Raw genomic sequence first — 25,744 nt, forward strand, 5'->3', positions numbered from 1 at the left:
TAAATTTATTAAATTGACATACCATTGATGTTATATCTTTACAAGTAATAATACTGTAGACCCTGTATCCGAACCGGGCGCTAAATATTCAAATAGTAGGCTTACCTACTCGCCTTACTACGCACCATAGTGCATTGAGATAACTTCGAAAGCGGGGTAATGTTGAAAATTGCCGATATCTAAAAAACCAGAAGCACTTTCTATTGTAGCAATAATAAGGACGATGCCATGATAAGCTTTTAAAGCCTTGTAGTAGCATAAGTGTTGCTAAACTGCTTCTGGGTTTCTAGATATTTACCATTTGCAAAACTTACACCACTTTCGAAGTTACCCCAATGCACCTTATGGGAGCAAAATTAAAGTATCAAGTTCGGTTTAGAATACATAAAAGTTAGATCTATTAAATTCACTTGATTGGTATGAAATCAAACGGTACTTTTATAGCTGCAAACGCACGTCCGTGGTATTTGAACACCAGATCACATAGACAGCTCGGGTCCGGCGCGGTTCTTGGGCCGTGGGAGTATAAAGTGGCCTCTTGACCAAGCTAACTCTGCATGGCAATTGCTTTAACAAAGTGTGGCCATGTCATCATTAATGTCAAATTTCAGTGAAAATATGACGTTTATAATGTCGTTCCCGCGCTTTGTCCTATACACGTCGGTGCCAAGTTAACTTAGACGTACTCTTAAATCACACAGACAAGTAACTCTATTATACGCTATCTCTGGGTCGATGTCTAAATTTTACCCTTAATCCGAAAAAAATGCGCGTTTGCAGCATTAAAGTTCTATAATGAATTCTGCCACCTATTTGAATATTTGCTGAACGGTGTCCAATCAATAATAGAACTTGTGAGTCAATGTCGTAAATTCATGAGTGTATCGGTGTTCCGGACATCATAATAAAAACCAATCAGCCATCATATTGTATTTTATTTACATATTTACCTTGTCGTATAAAATATTATAAATATTGAGAATGTAGTCTTAACTTAAAATTATAGTTATACATAATACATTTTGGTTTACACGTCTCAAAACTAGATATTTCGACTATTGACAGAATATATTCGACAACAGAATAATATCAAAGGGTACTATTTTTACAGCACCTTAACCGATTTTCTCCAGAAACTAAAACTGTCAAAAATGCCGCTAGAAAAGTGAAAACGGCCGGAACACTGCGAGACTTATCCTCCGAAAAGTCCGAAGTTTACTAAAAATTTATTTAAAAAAACCGGCCAAGTGCGAGTCAGACTCGCGCACGAAGGGTTCCGTACCATTATCTATACAAACTGCAAAAAAATCATGTTTGTTGTCTGGGACTTGGGAGCCCCCTTAAATATTTATTTTATAGCGGCAACAGAAATACATCATCTGTGAAAATTTCAACTGTCTATCACGGTTTATGAGATACAGCCTGGTGACAGACGGACGGACAGACAGAGAGACGGACGGACGGACAGCTAAGTCTTAGTAATAGTGTCCCGTTTTACTCTTTGGGTACGGAACCCTAAAAACTACAGTGTTCACAGAGAACAGAACATGGCGTATTAGTGCTCCCGTGTAGTTAACAGTGTGTACTATGGTACTGCACATCTAGTGTAAACACTTCTCTCAGAACCCTTTAATCGCGAACATTTAGGCTATTTCCTAGTGGCCAGCTGGTCTAAAAGCGCAGCGATTTTCTCGTGTTTAGTCGATTCGCTCACTGGGCACTTGTTCTGCACGTAGAACAGAGCGTTCTGGTCCCTTTGTTCGAAGGCCACTAGTGCGGCTTCCTCGTAAAAACTGGAAAATAAACAGGTAAATTTAAAACGGAAATAACAATTAACAGGTAAATATAACGCTACAATCACTAGGTACGTTAACTAACTTCCACAAAGCGTTACTCGGTGGCGATCATAACATTTTTAGGTGGTACGAAATTCACTTTTGATTTTAGTTCCAGTTGATTTCAGCGTCCTTCCATGATGGCGTCCGGTGCCGTCACACCTTATTATTATTTTATTATTTATTTTTTCGCATAGCTTCCGTCTACTCTAGCCCAAACAGTCTTTGTTTTTTTTACGGTCAGCTTCCATATATTAAAGAGCGAGGCCACGTTTTTTTGATTTTCCGAGTAATGTAAGAGTTGTTGTGGCAGAGTGAAAACTGGGATCCAGAACAGGAAATCAGAGTGAACATAGAAATAGCTCGTAGTGCTTTTATTAAAATGCAATTAACTTAAAACTAAGATGGAGACTAGTAAAATGCTATGTACTATCCATACTTTATTTTGGTGTTGGAACATGGACCCTGAATAAATAAATGGAAAATAAAATAGAGGCCTTCGAAATGTGGCTGTACAGGCGTATGCTGAGAGTATCATGGACCGCAAGAATAACTAATATAGAGATCCTAAAAAGAATGAAGAAGAAAAAGGAAGTACTAGCCACAGTTAAGCGAAGAAAGACAACAATTTTGGACATCTACATAGACATGAAAAGTATAAGCTGTTGAAAGTTATAATAGAAGGAAAAATAAGAGGGAAAACAGGGAAGAGGAAGAAGTAGAATGAACTGGTTCGACAACATCAAAAAATGGACAAACATCAAGGACGCGGCCACGCTAACAAGACTAGCCAAGCATAGAAAAGACTGCAAAGGTGGCCACCGACGCCCACTAGGGCATGGCAGCAGCAGAAGAAGAAGAGTTGTTAAAACCAACAGTTGAGATACATAAATTCCTCACCCAGCCATGACGTAGTACTTGATCTAGATGTGTGACCGGCGACTGCTAACAAATATAGATATAAAGCATCCTCACCCAGCCTTGACGTAGTACTTGACTTTGATCTCGTCCCTACAGCGCGGCAGGTACTTGAGCGCCTCGTCGTTCTTGCGGTGCTCGAGGCACGCGTCCACGAACGGTTCGTAGCCGACCGGCGACTTCTTGGATTTGGAGAAGCGGTCGAGCTCGTCCCAGTCGTCCTTCTCTGCTAGAGTTAGGATGCGGAGCCACCAGTACCTGGTCAATAGATTTTTTTTTAATGTTGTCGAATTCTGACTGATTGTCAATACAATCAGTCAATGTATAGAAAAACCACGAAATCTACGGGTTTTGTCCTTATCCATTTTGCTTTTGCAAACTTTTTAATTTTACTCGTAGCTTTTTCTACGTATTTATCGTGCATTTCTTGGGAAGCATGTATTTTTAGCTAAGGTATGAACCAGATTACACGCTAAGGATGTTCTTGCTTCGATCGCGCCACTGCATTTCAACTCTTGTGGTACATGGCCCCGGAAGATTTTTAGATCCTATTTAAATCTTCGAATTCTAACTAAATGTGCACTTACCTTCTGTCCGGCATTCTGTATTCTGAGCGCAGTTTGTCTGCAAGTTTGATCTCGCCCTGCTCGAGCAGTTTCTTGACGGTGTCGTGTAGAGATAGCCCTACGAAGCTCTCGCCGTAGGTCTCCTGTAGACTGGACTGTTGCTTACATAGCTTGCGGGCGTCCTCGCAGATGGCCACGCCTATGAAAACGTGAAAAAACTGTATAGCGAAATGTCTTAAGGAACCGTGTATAATCGCGTTTCGGTTCAGATGTAAAAAATGTAGATTATAACCGGGAGCACGTTTTACAATCTTTGATTTTATTATGTCAAACTTCGTTCGGGAATCTAGCATGGAATCTTGACGGTAACGAGGGATTTATGTAATTTCGCTACCGTGCTACACTATGCTTTTCACACCTGATTTGAGAAAAATTATATAGGAAGTAATAAAACCCTTTTGCTCTAAACATAGCCTCCTGAGACCGCACTTTCAAACGAATCAAGTACTTCTAAGAATAGGACAGTAATGGGAAGAAGCGTTTTTCCGAATATGAAGAAACACAAAAGCGTCACCTAAGTCGTTCTTGGCCTTCTTGTAGCACTCCCTGGCGGATATGAGCGCGGCCTCAGCTTGCCCTGGTTGTGTGGGGCCGCACGCGTCGCGCACGTGCGCGGCGGCCTGAAAATTAATTTTAGTGCAGATCATGCCGTATAAATAACAATTAACAAGGTGTGACACGTCTTACTGTTATGGGTCTAGCGTGCAACTTCGAGAGAGGAATTGAATTATATCAAATTTAGGTTCTTTCTTAGCGTAGGTAAGAAACTTGTAACAAAATTTTGTGCACATATAAAATGTATAATCTACACATAGATTTTAATGCTTGAATTAAGATTTCGTATACAAATCTGTAATTGCATACTTTTCACTCCTCGGCTCCACACCAACTCCACACTCAAGTATAATCACTTCTATCCAAACGTTTTAGTCAACTGTAATAAATTCTACCAATCACGTGTCGCCGCGGTCAAGAATAAGACATTAACGCGCTACCATTTAATGACAAGAAGTGCATTGTTGTCTTTTGTGCTATGGTTTTATCTACTGATTGTGAGATACTCGCCAAATTTTGTTTAATCATTTATAGGAAATAAAATAAAGTACTATTTTAGTTGTCTCGTAGAAAAAGTATTGTAGCTATACAATAGTGAGAAGTAATCAAGCTTCTCAATCTTGTACCTTATTTAGGCTACTCAGGCAAACTTCGTGGCCTAAACACGGTACAAGACTGAAAAACTCTCTATTACATCACGATTGTATAAAATACTATTCTTTAAAATATATATGTACGAGTATATACTGGATTTTGAAGGAAATAAATCATGTTTTCTTCGATAAGGTAAAAAAGTAGACTGTACTGTATTAAATAAACTTGGATCTTATTCTTACAAACAGATATACTACAAAAAGGTACATATACAAACGGAGAAACGTATTTTTGTATTTCTTAAAGAGAGGTTTGCACGCCTTCTACAGCCCTAACACATATCTATTGAGCAAGTAATGCTGTTTCAACGTCAATCGAGTTACCCCATGTTAACAGCCGCTATCGTATGATGGAGGCGATATATCCATTAATAGCACTAGCTACTTCAGTAGATGCGACGTTTCTTAAGTGCCGTAACGCGAATGTAAATTTATCATTCTAGATATATCATTACTGATATTTAATGTCATAGGAGTTATATTTCCTCATAAAAAATATGTCAGACTTGTAGTTTAGAGATAAGGTTTTTTAATAATATAGGAACCAAACGAGCATACGAGTCGCCTGATGGTAAGCAATTGCCGTCGCCCACCCGCTCCAGAGGGGTTGGAAGACTTGGAAGTGCGTTGCCAGCATTTAAGATGGGGGTGGTGGGGGGATGGGGATAGGAGTCTTGAAGACTGCCTGGTCGGCGACGGTTCAGTTCAGTGGTTATGTATCAGTACCTATTCCGGTTATTTAAACCACTCACCTGCGCGGGGAAGTCGTCTTCCTGCACCAGCACTTTGCGCAGCGCCTCGCGGTTGTGCGTGCCGCAGTACTTGATGTACAGCGCGTGCGCCAGCGGGAAGCTGCGGATCGTCAGCTGGAAGGAAACGTACAATTTTTTTTAAAATCATAAATGGCTTTTACTCCTCGCACATCCAAGTTCATGAATCCACCCCAGTTTGACGGACAATTTGGGTTTGTCGTTTAAATAGTGCAAGGGCCAATAAAACTTTAACGTATCATACTAACATTATATCATTCTAAAATATTATTATGATGATTACCATTATATGAACTGGAACAATAATAAATCTGGATTTAAAATTTTGTTTTTCTACTCATCGACTGTAATAGTTGAATTAGGATTTCGTATATCAAACTATAATTGCGTACTTTTCATGTATGGGCTCCCAACTCAACTGTATAATATTCATTTCGATACGCTGTAATCAACTATAAAAAAAATTACCAATTACGTGCCGCCGCGCTCTCATAGAAAATAGTATTATTTTAGATGACTCGTAGAAAAAGTATTATATACAATAGTGATATAAGCAAGCTTTTCAATCTCGTACCTTACTTAGGCACCTCAGCAAGCTTCATTGCCTAAACACGATTGTATAAAATGCGAACGTAGATGCAATAAGAATAAATGAAAACAGTTTGAAAGTAGGTAATGAAAAAGCTGACGCTCTTAGTTAATAACGTTTATTTCAAGGAGTCACATTTGTTATTATGATTTAGAAATTGTTTCGTATCGATAACGATAACATTAGAGTCGATATTTAATACTACGCACTAAATAATTATTCCTAAAATTAATTTTGAGATAGGTAGTTATATCAGTTATAGACAATCATAATTTTTAATGCAGTTCTCATACTGACCTCGAACTCGTGCTTGCCCATCTTCTCCTTCAAATGTAGAAGTACTATGTAGACGAGGTCGGTGTCGCCGCTGGCCGTGGCCTTGAGCAGCGCCGTCGGGCCCTCGCCCAGTTGCAGCAGCAACGGGACTTGCAGCTTGCTGTGGCTCTCGTACTCCAAAATCTGGAAACGAGATAGTTAGCATCAATTCATTAAGTCTGAAAATCTGATTTCAGGCTATAGGGATCTAAATACACCATAATATGATCCTTTCCCGAGTTAATTGCTTATCTAGTATCACTAATTACCAGTAGCTACAGTCAATACAGTTGTTCAATATTGTAAGTTCTTAGTTTCCTGCCACCCAAAGGTAGTCTAGAAGAGATCGCTTCTTAGCGGTAAGATCGCCTGCTGTTACCTAGATTCTGTGTATTTTTAACTGTATGGTGCACAATAAATATTACTTACTTACAGTCAGCATCAAAAGTATCTATCGTTTTCAAATAGCTGATCAAAAAGAGATATAACTCTCTATGTAGAACATTTAGACTGTACCAGGTACTTTTGAACGCGAACTGTAGAGATTTATCTCTATTTGGAAAAGTTGTCCAGGGTTGGCAGATACTTTTGGCGCATTGTTCCATCCGCTACTATTGATGTTGAATTTACACGTTTTTAGACGTCTTTACAAGTATGTACATTACTTAATATAATGGACCGTAGGCCAATGTACTGTGCGCTTAAGAGTATCATGGGTCGCCAAGATGAGCGCAGGGCGAACGTTCGATCGCGCACACTTTTGTTGCAAATTAGGCCTCCTCGTAGTCTGCAGGATGACAATTTTGTATAAAGAAATGTTCTGGGGGCACGGTAGTTCTCCCGCAACATATTGGACTTATTCAACATAAAGTTTTGAATTGCATAGCTCTTATACTTTAGATTATTGATATCTAAAAAAACCGATTACGTCACTACCTCACTCGCTCAATGATGATCATCAAAATTCTTAGGGTACTTCCTGAAGTCCTAGAAAACTGAAATTTGGTATGTAAGTATTAATACACTAATAACAAAAAAATCTAAAACTTTAAACTTTTACCCCCCAACCCCTTAAATTAGGGGATGGAAGTTTGTATGAGACTTCCGCAAATTTTGATTCTAAAGGTCTGAAATTGACATGAGATCTGTAAAGTTTTTGACAGTCCGAGCCCTGTGGTCTCGTCTTGGCAACATTTCACATAAAAATTTGGTGGGATTACCTTGATGGCGAGTGCCTTCCGCCCCTTGTCAGAGGCCTTCTTGGCGATGGTGGTATAGGAGATGCCGGGCACGTTGCGCAGCTTCTCCCCAATCTCGCGCGCTGCGCTCTCGTTATCCAGGTGAGGTTGTGTCACCTGATGTCATTTAAATTAATTTTCAAACCATATTATAACGAATTAAATTGTTTAAAAAACATTGGTTCATTTATTACGTTGCATCTTTTATTGTTTGCACATGCAGAAACGTTGGTATGAGTAGTATCTAGCTTGCTATATGTAACGCCTGGCCGTGTAATTAGGGGCTGGCTCACTGTGATAGTATGCAGGTCTGAAACTTAGTTTAGTTTGATGCAGCGATGAGTCACCGAGTTGACACGGACGGCACAGAACCCGATCCTTTCCAACAGCGGCTCACTGTGTTGCGCTGTGTTAGTTTGTGTCTGTCCGTTACCACTATTTTTAAACTTTTATCCTATATTATTCCAAAACCAAACGTTATAGCATTATAGTTTTTTCTTCTTTTAGTCACATTTCACACTAGGAACACAATTTTTGCACTTATTTTAAGTATATGTAACTTTTTAGACAAATTTATAATTTATTTGTCGGAGACGGTCAAACGCAGGTTGTCACGGTAAGCTTGCGCGCGCGTATCTCTTCAGCGCCTTCAGCTATAGGTACAACCAGTTAAATGTCACGATCACGACAGTTAGTGAAGACGTCTCCTTAGTTTCGGATCCTGTTGTCTTGAATTAGGGTTCAAGTTACCTTGTAGCAGGCCCAGTGTGATAGCACGCGGGTCTGCCCGTCCTTCATCTGTAGATAGTCTGCTATGTGTAACGCGAGGCAGTGCAGCCGTCGCCAGATCAATCGGTCCAGTAGTATCCGCTCTCCTAGATTTTGGACTCTGTTGCGTTATGTTAAGGTTACATATTCAATGGTTACTTTATGTTATGTTTCAAAACATGATGATGACGAACGTAGGGCCTCTTTAATTTGCTAATTATAAAAGGGAATTTAAAATGTATTGCACAAATTAAATTTAAAAATGTCAGATATTGAAATAGATAACGTAACAGTACCTGGGCGACCGAGCTTTGCTCGGTTATAATTATAAAAATTAAAAAATAAACTTGATCATATAAAAAAAAAAAGTTAGTCATCGGGCGAGATTCGAACCCGTAACACTCGTTTAGCAGTCCGCGTTATAACCCGCTGGACCAGACGGACAGTGGCCGGCAACACGAAATTAGCGACCATATTCTGCGTCGAAAGAAAAACGCATGAAAACTCGAAAACACGCGTTTTCCCAAACATAAGACTAATCTAGATCAATTGTTTACCCTCAAAAACCCCCATATACCAAATTTCAGCAAAATCGTTAGAGCCGTTTCCGAGATCCCGGAAATATATATATATATAAATATATATACAAGAATTGCTCGTTTAAAGGTATAAGATTAACCGAGCTAGATCCACGTTTATGTAATCTACGAACGACTAGCATAGATGCTCATTAAGTAAAGATCTATAATAAGCTCTGTTAAGCAAGGCAGGTTTTAAAGTGAAGGTTTAGATACTTTATTTATTAATAATTTAATTTAGCTCATTAAATAGGTAAAATTAAAAACAAATTGAAAGTAAAGTAAATCAAAATTCCCTTATAAAATTAAACTTATGACTAATGTTCATAAAATACTCGTAAAGTATAAAAAAAAATTAAGTATTTATTTACGCTTATCAAACCCTCCCAAAAGCATATATTTGACTGCCACCGGAGGTACTTGTACTGTTTAAATTTATTTAGGTATTTCAGTTATACCTAAATTATACAAAAATAAATTTAGGTATTTCACTTAGCGCGCATGTTTTCACTTCATAAAAACTTTTTAATGGATGCCTCATGATGTGAATCAACATGGTATAAAAATAGATGATTTTATAAATATACATATAGCTGAGTTAGATGTAAATAGAGCATTAGGAAACACCAAGAACTGTGTTGATTTCACGTGGTCTCACGTGGCGGATGAACTTGGCGTTGTGCCAAATACAATATAATAGTTGGCTTACGCTGAACGTACATTTTATAGTACCATAAATATTCACACGTAGGCTAAAATGTGCATTATTTGTTTGCTCTATTGTTTTTCAAGCGTACAGGTAGTCTGGCTACCGAAATATTACACATATGTTTGGCGGGAAATTAAAAAAATCTTGGGCTGGTCACACTGTGTAGTAGGAATTATAGTTTTGATACTAGAACATATTTTTGATTTTCTGTGCACACATAAGGTATCTAAGGAAATCAGTTAAATGTACGTTGACGTGCACTCAAAGTCAGCTCACATAATTTCTACCACTATGTAAAATACAAAGACATACATAGACATGTTTCGCCAAGATATTTTTATATATTTTATATTGTTAAATCAAATTACTACTGATCAGTCACTTCACTTCACAGATTTCTTCTAAATATTGGGTTTCAGTAACTCGTTACGTTCCTGTGTTTGGATTTTATTGATATTTTCCAGAATTTCTAGTTTATCCGTTTCTTTACACACTTGTCCTGTTCATGAGATTCAGGTATTAATAAATTTACGTACTTAATTAAAGTTATAGGCAAAATGTTAGAACTAGTACTTAAAGTATCAAAATAGTAATAAAGCACCAACTTACTAAATTGTTTACGACTTGTCAACATAGCAGTTTTTCGTTATTCAACGCTTCACGTCGACTTCGCACATTGTCGTAATTATTTACGAGCTTAAATAATAGTTTTGCGGACCCCACTCGGTATAGTCATTATTAATATTATTTAAAATAAACCCCTTATAAACCGCAAACAATTTGAATGAATGACATAAATTGACAACAGCCTTTAGGTGTTCTTTTAAATCATAGACAACAAGGAAAAATCTGTCAACAATATTTGGCTAGCCAGACTTCTATGTGTAAGTATCTATTTATCCTTTGGCGTGGCTTATAGCCTACATCGTGTGTAGGGTTACAATGTAGGAGGTGTCATTTGATTAGTGGTTATGTTCCAAGTCTATTAGTTTATCTTTCTCCGCGATTGCGATATTATTTAGAGTATACTTGCATTTCTTTTTACCTGCTACGACACAGATATGGATTATTAAGTATCCAGGGTAAGAGGTTGTGTATATATACAAATAAATATATCCTTTTTTATCCAAAATTACCGTGAATGATAATGGATGAACCTACAATACAATACAAATATTCTTTATTGCTAACCAATAAAAAAATATTATAGGGACATTCTTACACAAATTGACTAAGTCCCACGGTAAGCCAAGAAGGCTTGTGTTTTGGATACTCACACAACGATACATATATAAATACATAGAGAACATCCATGACTTAGGAACAAATATCTGTGCTCATCACAAAAATAAATGCCCTTAATTGGGATTCGGTCCCAGGACCATCGGCTTCATAGGCAGGGTCACTATCCACTAGGCCAGACGGGTTGTCAAAATAATTGAAACTTTACATACATATTAAACATAAACTATAGTAGACAACAGGCGGTCTTAACGCTATCTCTTCCAGACAACCAAGAGAACATAGAGATTGATTTAGTTGTCATTTGTGGAGTCTGCAAATATATCTGGGACGGATACCGAGATAGATAAATATTATGATTTTAATTCATCCGTCATGCTCCGTCAGCTGCCGGTCGATAAAGTAATTGAAAAACGTTCATACTTACAGTATACTTCGTCACTCGTATATAAAAGGATACTGGTAAAACGTGAGCGGGATGGCCACCTTGGGGTCGCGGATGGCGTTGAGCACGCGCAGCCACCGGCACGTGCGCACGTAGTGCTCCGTCAGCTGCTGGTCCACGAGGAAGCCCTACAGCGAATGCAGTTTATATTGTGTTTTAGTAGGACATGATTTTTATTTAATCGTATGACATATTTTTTTAAACAGAATACAGACAGCTATAGATGTAGATTTAGGGCAGTCAGCCACTTGATGGTCTCGTCGCTAAGGGTGATCAGGTCTTCAGGAGCTCCATTCCTCGATAATGTGCTGGATTGTTTGGGCAGCCTCTCCACAATTGCAGGCCGGGGATTCCACCCATCCACACCGATGTTTGTAATGAGCACAGCGGCCGTGGCCAGTGCGAAGTCTGTTCAAGTTACACCAGTGCCGTCTTGGGAGGTCAGACCCTTTAATAATGGTACCTGGAATGATCCCATGAGTAGGACAAGATAGGAAAATTCGATGAAAGGGAAACCGTTTACGTGTATGGCCTCAGTGACCAGCATAGAGGTGTGCGTCGATGGCAAAATCATCGGCATTTTTGATCGGTGACGGCGGCGTGACCGGCGTGAAATCGGTGTGGTGTATATTTTGCAGGTACTTGAAAATGTGGCGTTATACGTCCGGAAAACCTTCCGAGTACATAAAAATTAAACTTGTCCACTATGATTTGATTGATTTGTAATGTTGAAATAATTACAGTTTCTTCGCAAAAGAAATAAGTTTTTCGGAATTTGGTGGCGCGGACCTACCAGCGCTCAAGCAACAAGATAATGATTACCTTGGATAAACTCCATCAGTGCGAGGCTGGAGCTACTGAACATGATAGTACAAGTCTACTTCGAATGTTGAATTCGCTTTCCGAGTTTCCGCTTTTGTGCGTACAATGTTGTCATTACTCACCTTGCCGAACTGCGCGGCCCGAATGAGCATCTTCTGCACGTCGGGCTCGAACTCGAAGGCGGCGGCGTCGATGCAGTCCTGCACCGCTTTCGCTAAATCGGGCTTCACCAGGCGGATGTATTCGTCGGCCCTGTGGCTGCGTTTCTGTGAGCAATTCACGATTTACTTAGCGAAAGGAATACTTTACAACTTTAAAAAGCGGCTAAGTGCGAGTCGGACTCGCCCGTGAAGGATTTCGTACCATTTATGATGTATTAAAAAAAAAACTACTTACTAGATCTCGTTCAAACCAATTTTCGGTGGAAGTTTGCATGGTAATGTACATCATATATTTTTTTTAGTTTTATCATTCTCTTATTTTAGAAGTTACAGGGGGGGGGACGACGACACAGTTTACCACTTTGGAAGTGTCTCTCGCGCAAACTATTCAGTTTAGAAAAAAGTAATATTAGAAACCTCAATATCATTTTTGAAGACCTATCCATAGATATCCCACACGTATGGGTTTGATGAAAAAAACACTTTTAATTTTCAGTTCTAAGTATGGGGAACCCCCAAAATTTATTGTTTTTTTTTCTATTTTTGTGTTAAATTCTTAATGCGGTTCACAGAATACATCTACTTACCAAGTTTCAACAGTATAGTTCTTATAGTTTCGGAAAAAAGTGGCTGTGACATACGGAGACATGACGAATCCATAAGAGTTCCGTTTTTTGCCATTTGGCTATGGAACCCTAAAAATGACGTTTTTGACTATCATCTTATGTATTTTTAAGCATTATTATGAATTATATTTGCCGTGCTGATTATATATTCTTTTTCATACATAACGTAATTACATAAAGTATTCTTTAAATTAGTTGAATGTCGTCAAAACCGAGACTTATATGTGAGGTGAATTATACTAAAACTAGGTTATATTTCGTCCATTTCTCCTCCTGTATTAGACTTGTAGTATTAGTCCTCGAAACCACTATTGATCTTATAAGCACCATTCGAGAAATGGGCTCCTTTATAACATATGGTCACAACTAATAACAGAATGTTCGGTTTTAATAAATTACGGCTGCTTTCTGAGTAAATTTCACCTGAAACTGCTTCGAAGCCTCATCCAAGTATGAGCTTGGCGCAGTGCTGTCGATCCGATGTCTTTTCCATGACAACTGACAATTTCTGTATCAGTTCGTGAGTTTAATGTGAATGTGACACTACGCGCAGTCCATCTCTATGATCACGTGGAACTCGGTCTTTTGTGAACTCACCTGAAATTGTTTCGAGGCCTCAACCAAGTATGAACCAGGTGCGGTGCTGTCGATCCTGAATATCTTCTCAATGACGACTGGCACTTTCTCAATGAGCTCGTGTGTATACTGCGACACAACGCGCGCGCAGTCCATCTCGGGGATGACGTGGAACGGGCCGTCGTAGGGGAACTCCGTTTTTTGCCCTTTCGAGCCGAAGATGCAGAGCATGTCGTCCCAGTGGGCTATCACGGCTTGGGAGCCGCACCTGAACAAATAATACTTATGAAAGATTATTTTGAGCATGACCGGCGGACTATTCTTTTTTCCTTTTTACCCATGGTCGACGAAACGGAGACGGTGTATACTTTTAGAATGATTTTACATTACAGCTTGAACAGCTTCATGTAAACTCATAAGAAATTTAAGGCTCCAGAACCAGAACTTAAAAGTTTTTGTATATTATGCTTATGGAAAGATCTGATACTCGTATTAATTTATAAAAACGTACACGTGCGTGGAGGTACGGTATATATCCTGTGTTAAAAATAATAATAATAATATTGTCCCAATAGTCGTTTCAGCGAACGGTCTCATAGCGAAGAGTCTCGACCAACACCTTGAGAGACTCGCTAGGTGGTTGGATCAAGGGTCAGATGCAGAAGGCGGTGATCTTGGACACGGCGTGGATAGTGCGGCGGTTCCTCTCTCTGCAGCACTGACCACCGGCAGCTTGGGCCCTGCCCCGCTGCTGGCGGCACACTAGGTTAAGTTTTTTACAATGTGTTTATATGTGTTTAGTATAGTATTTTTTGATGTATTTTTATATTTTACTTTTATATCCATATTGTAAAAAACATAACCTAAGAAGAAAGAGAAATAAAGAGAATAATAATAAAATTCTTTATTGCACACTACATAAAAAACAGATACAGAAATTAAAATATATACATATTAGTCTTTTTGGACCCAGGTATGTCCTTAAACTATGTCCAAACGAGAGGTATGGGCACTGTGAATGCCATCTCGCTTAGTGTGGTAGGGTACAGCACAGCGGATGTCATTCCAGATCTAGAGCAGGGCCCAACTGGGGAAGAACCTCCACCTTACAGGAAACCGCAGCCAAATAACACTAGACCCTACTCATAGTGTCGTGTTCCCGCCGGTGAGTAAAGTTGCCAGAGCTCAACAAGCATGCGGGGTGTTAGGGTTGGCAACACGCATGTAACTCCTCTGGAGTTGCAGGCGTCCATAGGCTACGGTAACCGCTTACCACCAGGCGGACCGTATGTTTGTTTGCCACCGACGTAGTATTAAAAAAAATTTAGTCACCGACGATTACTGACTGCTCAAGTTCTCACACAGCAGGTGATTTTTTTTCTCATAGAGAACAAACGTGCAGAAAATTCGCACATCGGTACTAGCTTCTTGTTCACCGCTACCGGTCAGACAGCGCCCACGGCTGTAAAAATATTGCTGCGGTCTTTTGATATTTACTTACCCATATCGAAAATAAAGAAATTCTTAAATTATTGACCTTACAGTTTTCTGATTATTGACGTACTAACCAAACGAGTTCTTTGGGTTGCTTGATACTGCCGGTGTCGATCTCCGCATATTTGCTTTTGAAGTCGGAGGAGCCGATCCACAGGAACCCCGAGTCCGTGAAGAGCGCCACGTGCCGCCCGTTCTGCGAGGGCACGATGCACAGCACCTGCGTGTATGGATTCCGGATTTCCGGACGCTGGAAATGTAAGAGACGACTTAGATAAAAAAGTGGCTGTGACATAATCGGACAGACAGACGGACATGACGAATCTATAAGGGTTCCGTTTTTTGCCATTTGGCTACGGAACCCTAATAAAGGTATAAGTTGACTTTGAAATAAATAAAAAAAGAAATGTATAAGTTGACTTAGAAGTAAGAAAGGAAGGTGACAGGGCACAATCTATAATGTATAATGGCCATTCTACAACTGGCAGTTGGCTCAAATTGTAGTATTTAAGATCTGGTCCGTGCAAGGGTTAAAGTTTTTAAATTCATAATTTAGAGTTTAGAACACCTACAATATCTACATACTTGTTGTAAATAAAGCGGCAGCCATCGGTTCCAAAACGGAATCATATTCGAGTAGGCAAAATGTGGTAATCTATAGTTATGTACATGTCGACGGCCGAGCGTAAAATCAGCCGCATTTAACTTTAACTCCACTCCAAACTCAAGCTTTTACGTTCTTTTTTTTTCAAGAGGCATTTTAAAAACGTACATATTTGTACACTTGTTTTACTTAAAACACTCAATAACGTACTTACTTATAGTTAGAAGGTAGATTAATTCCATACGAGGTAGCGCGGTATGCCGCGCGCAAGTAAATAACCAATCAGATACTATCAATTCAGTGACCAATAGTGCACTCGCGTAAAGCGGGGCAATTTAGTACGAAATTTTTATACATCGCGTTATAGCCAATCCGCGTTATACGGGGTCGCGTAAAGCGGGGTATGACTGTAGTCACATTTAACCAGTAGATAGTTGGGATAGGTTCGTAGGTTGCTTAAGATGCCCGAAGGGCACATTGTCCAGATACACTCGTAGCAGCGGGCCTCCGTCGTCTCAGGGAACGAGACAATAATTTTAACGGATCACGATATGCCTAGGAATTTATGATCGGGCGCCGACGTACATACAATTTATAACATTAAAACGCAATAACTACGATACGTTAAGTGAGAAGTTATTACGATATGTTAGTTATAAATTAGATTAATATAGGATAATATATATGGCAATTTGGCTAATTTGTTAATATGTTGAGAAGAAACAATTTATCAAATCTAATCTATCTTGCAGTCATGACTAAATTAGTTTACATCAGCTTAAAATATTTAGATTGACACTGAGGCACCAATTAAAATTCTAATCGAATATAAAGTGTGACAACAGTATCCTTTGCGAAATAAGTTATCATTAATATATAAGTTATAAATTACTTGTGCTAAGACATTGTTGCTAGCAACAATGACACTTAGAAAGTTTTCATTAATTAGTTTCCAGTTCTCCTTGTGCCGGAACACGTCACGTCGAACAATAACTTACTTAGAAACTTGAATGCTGTTTAGTCATATTCGCTTTGTATTGAGATAACTTCTCAACAGACTCTCATGATATTATGTGAGCAAGTTTGGTAATTACTTTGTTAAAATAGATAAAACTCTCAAGTTGTTTATGCGTCTCATTAGTTGGCAACTCCTGGCCTACAAAGGGAACTAAATAAAGTCATACCATGAACACAGGCCTGGGCTCTCCCAGCTGGCACTTGTTTATCTTCTTGTTGCGATATGCCATACCATGTAGCCTATGACAGCTGATGCTTGCAGGCCTGCGCTCAGAACGCATCATGATGTGATTGGTTCACTACCCCCTGGAATATAACTTCCACGGAGACGCACCACACTGGTTGGCAACTCCCCTAGAAAGGAAATTAGATTATGTTATACCATGAGCACAGGCCTGGGCTCTCCCAACTGGCACTTGTATATCTCCTTGTTGCGACACACGAGGAAGCCGATGACGGCCGACGAGCGAAGGCCCGCGCTGAGAACGCACCACGACGTGATTGGTTCACTGGCCCCTGTAACAAAACATCATCAGTACTTCCAGGTATAGCACTGTATAGAAATACACCAACTTTCCCCACCATTTTAAATTTCTAAATAGGCGGGTCGACACAAAGCGAGCAGCTTCGCGAGGAAATTTCCTCGCGCGGCAAACGACGGGCCTCGCGCGGCCGCGTACTAGTGTAACTTTTGCCTCAGCACGTTTGCCTCCGTCGAGCCAATTTGCTCAGAAAGATGGCGTCCCTCAGTCAGCTGTTCAAAATGGTGCTGCACATATTCACTGCCGTGGCTCATGTATGTTTTATTTTGCTTTTCAAAGCAATCCAAAAGAAGAAACGAACGAGTTGCAGGATATTTTGAGGGTAACAAATCTATAAATATCAATCGATAATAAAGAAATCGGCTCTTTTTAGGTTATAAAATGGTGTCAAGACGAATTTTAAACGCATAAAAAAAAGGAGTATATTGACTTATTATGTTCACAATTACACGTAAAACTTAAACAGCAAGACAGAAATTGATGAAAGATATTACTTTCAGGTAGATGGTGCTTCCCACGTAGCGATATTTAGTGATGGAAGACTCGTACACCAGTCTCCGTCTATTTATTAAATTTAGAAGAAGATCCCACGTAGCGATATTTAGTGATGGAAGACTCGTACACCAGTCTCCGTCTATTTATTAAATTTAGAAGAAGATCCCACGTAGCGATATTTAGTGATGGAAGACTCGTACACCAGTCTCCGTCTATTTATTAAATTTAGAAGAAGAAGAAGAATTCGTTTATTGCAATCAAATTAAACATCAATCCTCTCTAATTCCCCCATTCGTAGAGTTGAGATCTTTAGCATCCCATATCATGTATTTGCTACGTAAAAGGATATTAATTTGAAACATTAGTCTTTATTATTTTTTTCCAATTTGATCTACGGAACAAAATAACCACGCGCACCAAACAAACACGTCCCGTCCAGCGCGCGGCAAACGACTGAGGCGCCTTTGAGCATGCCAAAAAACTGACACCGAGCGGCTCGGCCAAGATCGCGCTCGTCCGAGGAAAACGTGCGCTCTGCCTCGGCTGATGTGGCAATTTCCTCGCGCGTAAGCTTCTTCTGTATGGCCCCAACACTAACGATATTGGATCTTTCGACTGTCGATATTCGTTCTCGCTTACATATACTAATGACTGTATACCATGTGTATGAGATCCCCAAACAATCATCCCGATTGAAATTGCAATGTTTTTTTATTTCAATGGCTTTCCGCACTTTTCTGCTGTAGAAATGGCAATCCGTATTAAGTTCCGATTATATTAGTTAATAATATATTTTTTAAAAATTAACAAATAGAAGAATTTTGACAACTTACGTGGCAGATCTGGCACTGGCCTGACTTTGGGCTCAGAGATGTTGCTGAGCAGGAACATGCGGTTGGTCGTAGTCATTACAGCCAGTCCCACGCCATGAGGGTTCGGGAACAGCTGTGCTTTGCTGACCTGTTCACAAATAGTGTAAATAACATATTAGGGGATATACAATACAATACTCTTTATTGCACACCTCACATAGTTAATAATAAATGTACTGAAAGAAACAAAGACAATCAGATAGATGTAACAACAGGCGGTCCTATCGCTTATGAACGATCTCTTCCAGACCACCTTTGGGTATTGGAGACAATAAAATAGTATATAGTAGTACAGTAAGGAAAAGAAATGCATCAGCACATAATCGTACATTATTTAAGTACCATTCAGCGTAATATGTTCTTAGTTATTGATGGCTGATGATTATTGTATTCTATGCTCAAGAGTAATAAAAAACGAGTCATTCAATATAGTAATTTCTACATATACACAGTACCCCTTTTTATTGTGTCTTTAGCTAAGTTTTTTTTTCTACATAGTTCTTTTAGCTTATAGGTTCTGCCTGTGGCTTTGTCTGCTTAAAAGTCAGTAAACTTTCCCCATCTGGTTTCTCCTTAGTACCCTCAAATAGTGTTGTTCAGCAACAAACATAAAACTTTCACATGTATAATTAATATGTAATATGTAAAAAAATCAGTACAATATGATACCTTAGTGTCCCTAACTTCTTGCCCCATATTGAATGTCTTCTGGTAGGCCCCAAACATATCATAAACAAGCACATCTCCACTCTCCTGAACACACAGCAGCTGCTCCCCGTCTGACCAGCCCATGTGGACCAGGACTCCACTGTTCCACTGGAAATGTATTAGATGCTTGTATGTTTCAATCTACAAACAGCACTCTAGTAAATCTCTCTCTCTCCCTGTCTCTCTCTATCTCTCTGCTTTGCCTTAAGGTTGTCCGGTAGACAATATCCTTTCGACACTAAGTTCCCGTTTAGCATGATATGTTTTTCTTCTGTGCAATATAAATTTGATAAATAAATAGTGGTGAAAACAAGTGTTTTATGTAGATTGAGTTGCATATAATCAATTTAAAATACATTCCAATATTTCAAATCCTTTGCAGTATTTTAGGTCAACGAGATGCTCAGGAAAAATGTATATGTACATGTTCACCTCTGTCAAAATAAGAAGAAATTACTTACCAAAATCTTTGATATAACATTCCCTACACAGTTGTAAATTGTTATGACAGGTTTGGCAGTGGTTGCAATCCTACCAAACTGCTTTCGGTCCCGCACCACTGCAATAGGCCCTCCATATGGGGCTCCACTGATTATCATGTTGTCTAAACCTTCGTCCATGGACCAGTTCATGTTGTAAACCTCTAAACGCCTGTTAAGTATTAAATAATACAAATTGAAATAAAAATGTTTCTGTCATTTAAAATAATAAATAATAAATATTATAGGACATTATTACACAAATTGACTAAGTCCCACAGTAAGCTCAATAAGGCTTGTGTTGAGGGTACTTAGACAACGATATATATAATATATAAATATTTATAAATACTTAAATACATAGAAAACACCCATGACTCAGGAACAAATATCCATGCTCATCACACGAATAAATGCCCTTACCAGGATTTGAACCCGGGACCATCAGCTTCGTAGGCAGGGTCACTACCCACTAGGCCAAACCGGTCGTCAAATACATTTTGTAGTTATTTCTACATAGCTTAATTTTATTATAAAATGGCACCTGTGGGATAGATCAAGCGAGAAAGATGCCAGTTCATTTGAGATTCCTTATAACATAATCATTTTTGTCAATATTTATATTTATGCTATTTATTAATAACCACCTAGCTGCTTATTATACTTTGGGCACCTTCTGCATTAGTATAATCAATTTATTCAGTCTTTATAAGTATAAATTAATATGAAGATATAAGAATAATTTCGATTATCAATCTCTTGTTAAAAATGTTCGAAAACACATTAGGTATGTACGCCCATGTCTACTCATTATTCCTAAGCGGGCAAAAAGGGAAAATCTGTATTGTTTTAATTATCTGACCTGTAGTAGGAATCCAACTGGAACCAGTCCGCAGTTAACAGCGCCGACATTGTGGAATAACAAATAAATACACCAAATAATGATAATTTACTGATAACACAAAAAACTTAATTAATTTACCACAAGGGCTTAGCTTGGAAGGATTTAAGTCATCTAATTTTATATAGTAAAATAAAATCCAAACTAGTTATATTAATATGATTGTATTTAAATTATATTGGTATAATTTCAACAAATTATTTGTTTTTCCCTACGGAAGAATATGAATAACAAAACCATTTTGACAACGACAGACATGACACCTGACGTTTAAACGTTTGACTTCCGTGAGTTACGAAACCGAAAAATATTTGCGGTGGTTTGTGCACCGCTGCATCAAAATAAATAGAATTTTATTAAACTTACTGAATAACTTAACACAACTGTAATTATTTTTTTATTACTAGGTCTTACTCAGCCTAACTGAATTTTTCCTGTACGTAAATCGGATACCTTGTCTTGGAACTGTTTCATGATATCTGAACGTTTCACCGAATGCCTGTCTGACATTACCTACTCGTTCAGGAATTTTGGTAAATTTAATTTCTAAGTTCATCTCGAAGCTACCTGAAAAACCAGTCAGACCAAGCTAAGTTGGCAGCGACTTTGATAGCCCAGACTGTGCAAGTGTTATTTTAAACGTTAAACTTTTATGAAATTATGACGTTTAAATTTATATCATTTGCACAATCTGGGATATCAATATCGCTGCCAAATTAGCTTGATATAACTCTAGGCAGATTTTTATTTGGTTGCCGTTTTTTAGGGTTTCGTAGTCACCTAGAAACCCTTATAGTTTCGCCATGCCCGTCTGTCCTTCCGTCCGCGCCTTTGCTCCGTGATCGTTAGTGCTAGAAAGCTGCATTTTGGCAGGGATACATGAATCATGCATGGCGACAGAACGGTAAAATAAAAAGTATCATTTTCTTTGTTTTGGGTACCTCCCATACAAAATGTTTTTTTATTGAAATTTTCGCTATTTGTGTGTGTGTGTGTGTGTGTGTGTGTGTGTGTGTGTGTGTGTGTGTGTGTGTGTGGCGTGGGGTATAGTTGGATAGGTATTTCAAAACGAATAATTTTGACGACCGGTCTGGCCTAGTGGGTAGTGACTCTGCCTAAGTGCCTACGAAGCTGATGGTCCCGGGTTCAAATCCTGGTAAGGGCATTTATTCGTGTGATGAGCATGGATATTTGTTCCTGAGTCATGGGTGTTTTCTATGTATTTAAGTATTTATAAATATTTATATATTATATATATATATATCGTTGTCTAAGTACCCTCAACACAAGCCTTATTGAGCTTACTGTGGGACTTAGTCAGTTTGTGTAATAATGTCCTATAATATTTATTTATTTATTATTTATTTATTTATTTATTTATTTATAAGGGTCTCTCAAACAATTTTTAGATAAAGTTAATATTTTCGGAAATAATCGCTCCGAAAGAAAATAAATATGTCGCCCCTCCCCCCAAATGATTGAACCATGGGTTAAAAAAATATGAAAAAAATCGTGAAACAAAAGCTTAATAAATACTTTCTATAACGAACATGATCGGTCCGGCCGTGGTAACTCAGTGAACGATGTTTTAGGGCTTACAGTGAAATTGCGCTTATTATGTATAGAATAGGGAAGTCTATCTATCCACCAAATCCTTTCGAACTCTGCCGAAAAAAAATCGACAGCAAAATAAAAATCGGCTCACTACTTAATGTTTATTTTATTACCTTCTTCTTTAAAAAAATTGTCTTCCATCAAATTTATGATGATTTCGCCAATGTTGTTAAGTACTTATTCTGTGTCGAAAGTGTGTCCGTAGAGCATAACGTTATTCGGTAGTTCCTTTTAATAAAGTGATAGCTGGACTTTAAAAATGGCCACGATGGATTACCAGATTGACTAAACGCGTTTCAATAAGACTAATTCTTCATTAGCATGGGCAAGGGCCAGGAAAATTACAGGTTTCACTTCGAAATGAGAGATTCCCAAAGTTGACCCCCTTTTTCGGCACACTTCTTCGGCATAATACCTATAGGCTGCACATATTACAGTTATTAAATAACATTAATGAGTAAAGAGCAAAAAAAATCTTCTTCGCCATTTTGAAATACATATCAGGCCTAAGCTATTAAGGTTCATTTTATTGATGGTGTTATATACAATACTCATAATTAGATGCATTTTAGGGCCTACGCTAGCTGACGCGGGTGCACGGAGCGGACGAGCGGGTTAACGAAAAATAGTATGAGCAACGCTAACTGAAGCGGACGCGTGCGGCGGATTTCACCTACAAATAGCACCCGCGTGCGTGCGCACGCGGCGGGCGTCCGCGTCAGCTAGCGTAGGCCCTTAGAGCGCGGGGTCCGCTTGACCCCGTTAGTTAGCAATTGTGTTAGTTGGAGGAGTCCTTGTTTGAATTGGAATTAAAAATAATTCAAGTTAATAGGTATACCTTAGGCTTTGGGCTCCGAAGTAATAGTCGATGGTGTAAAGCAAACATTTCCGTTTTATTTGAATTGCAAAAATCACTACATTTCGAAAAAACCAATATCTTAATAACCAAATATCATAGTTTAATGGGTCGCAGTCCGTTTCCGATAAACGGGTAAACAGTTTAAGAGTGCAGACATATTGGGCCGTGTCCCGGGGGAAATTTACCGAGCCGATACATAAATCTCATATTTCTGCATTACGACATGCCATATTGCGGGTAAATAGTTGCTAAAATTTCGTTCGGATACTGAATTTTAGGTTTGCATTAAAGTTTTCTCATGCTCTGGAGGTGGGTCATTGTTAGGGTTCCGTAGCCAAATGGCAAAAAACGGAACCCTTATAGATTCGTCATGTCCGTCTGTCTGTCCGATTCTGTCACAGCCACTTTTTTCCGAAACTATAAGAGCTGTACTGTTCAAACTTAGTAAGTGGATGTATTCTATGAACCGCATTAAGATTTTCACACAAAAATAGAAAAAAAAACAATAAATTTTGGGGGTTCCCCATACTTAGAACTGAAACTCAAAAAAAACTTTTTTCATCAAACCCATACGTGTGGGGTATCTATGGATAGGTCTTCAAAAATGATATTGAGGTTTCTAATATCATTTTTTTCTAAAATGAATAGTTTGCGCGAGAGACACTTCCAAAGTGGTAAAATGTGTGTCCCCCCCCCCGTAACTTCTAAAATAACAGAATGAAAAATCTAAAAAAAATATATGATATACATTGCCATGTAAACTTCCACCGAAAATTGGTTTGAACGAGATCTAGTAAGTAGTTTTTTTTTAATACGTCATGAAATTAAAAAATTTTTTTTTTTTTTCAACTTACCCATACATGTGGGGTATCTATGGATAGGTCTTCAAAAATGATATTAAGGTTTCTAATATCATTTTTTTCTAAACTGAATAGTTTGCGCGAGAGAACCTCCCAAAGTGAAAAAAAGTGTGTCCCCCCCCCTGTAACTTCTAAAATAACAGAATGAAAAATCTAAAAAAAAATATATGATATACATTACGATGCAAACTTCTAACGAAAATTGGTTTGAACGAGATCTAGTGAGTAGTTTTTTTAATACGTCATAAAATTAAAAAAAATTTTTTTTCGTCAAACCCATACGTGTGGGGTATCTATGGATAGGTCTTCAAAAATGATATTTAGATTCCTAATATAATTTTTTTCTAAAGTGAATAGTTTGCGCGAGAGACACTACCAAAGTGGTAAAATGTGTGTCCAAAGTGGTAAAATGTTGAACGAGATCTAGTAGTTTAAGTAGTTTTTTTTTAATACGTCATAAAGGAACCCTTCTTGGGCGAGTCCGACTCGCCCTTGGCCGCTTTTTTTCTATGGAGTGTGCAGAAAGTGATACGTTTCTGAACTAGAACATTTTACATTCCAAGTATTTTTTTACGATAAGTAATTAAATTTTGGTTTTAATTGTATTTAATACTTTGATCTAAATTGTTATTAAAAGTACTGTGTAAGTTTATACTTAGTCACGTTTTTTAAATACACATGTATTTTACTTTTCTCGTATTCGATATGAAAAGTAGAGTGTTTAACTCGGGCTTTAAATACGACTAAAACTGTACGGTTATTACAAGACAGTGTAGGTACAGTGATTTTATTAGCTCTTGTAAAGCGATAGCTGAGGGCTTACCGCGAACCACATTCGACGTGTTGCCTCCTTGTCACACTTACGTACAAATTTACAAATGCGAAAGAGAAGCAACACGTCTAACGTTGTTCGTGGTAGGTCTCTGGAGGCCTACCGCGAAAATCGAAGTTCGTCAATTGCGGGCATTTTTCTCTGTCATGAAAAAATCGATTTTCCCGGTAGGCCCCCTGGACTCTACAAGTAGGTAGCACGTGAACTACCGGCTGTTGACTCAAAAATGGTGGTTAAACGCGTTTCAAGATAAATTCTCCATTCCCAGCACACTACCACATTAGTTTACTGTATAATCTTCTTCTTCCTCGCGTTGTCCCGTCTTTTTGCCACGGCTCATGGGAGCCTACTACCATACGTAAGAACTAGTAGTACATTAATGAGCATAAACAAGTCCACACATGAGCGTTTCAAATTACAGTCAAAGCTAATCTAGATATCAGTCCGGTTTCCTTTGTAACATGCCAAACCTCCATGGTGCACTCACCGAGCGCACTAGCCGGTGGTAAAAAAAACTAAGCCTATTCCGCTTGTCTTTTGTTTGCAATAGTGATTTTTTCACTTAGAGGATTTAACAACTAGAGACGCCATGTCTGTAATTTTCTGTACAAAACAGTATGCCGATATTTGCGGGGGACGGGTACGTCAAATGTATTGACATTGCTATTTGTACGTTACGTTCAAATAGCCACGTCAGATAAACGTCAGTCCATACAATACATATGACCATTGGCCGAGGTTTTCGGCAGAGGGGTAAGCTCTTAAAGTAGGCGACTCCGGTTGTTAAATTCTCCAAGCTTTTCAAAGATTTTCCTCTTGAATTAATTTTTATCGCACAACTGATTATTTATTAAATGTTATTCGAGCCTAATGATTGATTTGTGTTAAAAGTTAATACTTAAGTTCGTATGTGGGCTCCCTCTAACGCAGGTAAATATTATAAATATTTGTTTAGGTATAGACTTAAGTTTCTGCTTATAAATGTTTAAACGGGGTTTAAACTTAATCCAAGTCTTATTTGTACATCACTAGTTTTTGTAA

The 25,744-nt window shown here is 38.5% G+C and overlaps 1 protein-coding gene and 1 long non-coding RNA gene across 4 annotated transcripts in view; one reads left to right on the forward strand and one right to left on the reverse strand.

The window, feature by feature from the left end:
• Window positions 1-918: 918 nt before the first annotated feature.
• LOC133515916 (vacuolar protein sorting-associated protein 16 homolog) lies at window positions 919-20,789 on the reverse strand. The gene is made up of 17 exons (XM_061848562.1): window positions 20,500-20,789; window positions 19,620-19,809; window positions 19,120-19,266; window positions 18,412-18,538; window positions 16,924-17,057; window positions 14,995-15,170; window positions 13,448-13,694; window positions 12,186-12,329; window positions 11,257-11,369; window positions 8,250-8,388; window positions 7,482-7,616; window positions 6,244-6,405; window positions 5,340-5,453; window positions 3,894-3,999; window positions 3,341-3,518; window positions 2,811-3,011; window positions 919-1,793 (listed from the first exon to the last, which is right to left on the reverse strand). Exons 1-17 carry the CDS (start codon window positions 20,547-20,549, stop codon window positions 1,649-1,651), a joined length of 2,508 nt encoding a protein of 835 aa, XP_061704546.1. The 5' UTR covers window positions 20,550-20,789; the 3' UTR covers window positions 919-1,648.
• A 3,618-nt stretch (window positions 20,790-24,407) lies between these two features.
• The window catches only part of LOC133515917 (uncharacterized), a 78,104-nt gene continuing 76,767 nt past the window's right edge, over window positions 24,408-25,744 (forward strand). The window contains exons 1-2 of one of the 3 annotated variants that reach the window (XR_009799135.1): window positions 24,408-24,652; window positions 24,683-25,633. This is a non-coding gene — a long non-coding RNA (uncharacterized LOC133515917). Of the gene's footprint in view, window positions 25,634-25,744 lie in introns of all 3 variants that reach the window. The other 2 variants (XR_009799137.1, XR_009799136.1) reach the window with 2 other exon arrangements.

This window comes from Cydia pomonella, chromosome 3, assembly GCF_033807575.1.
Source record: "Cydia pomonella isolate Wapato2018A chromosome 3, ilCydPomo1, whole genome shotgun sequence".
In the NCBI taxonomy this organism is placed as follows: Eukaryota; Metazoa; Arthropoda; class Insecta; order Lepidoptera; family Tortricidae; genus Cydia; species Cydia pomonella.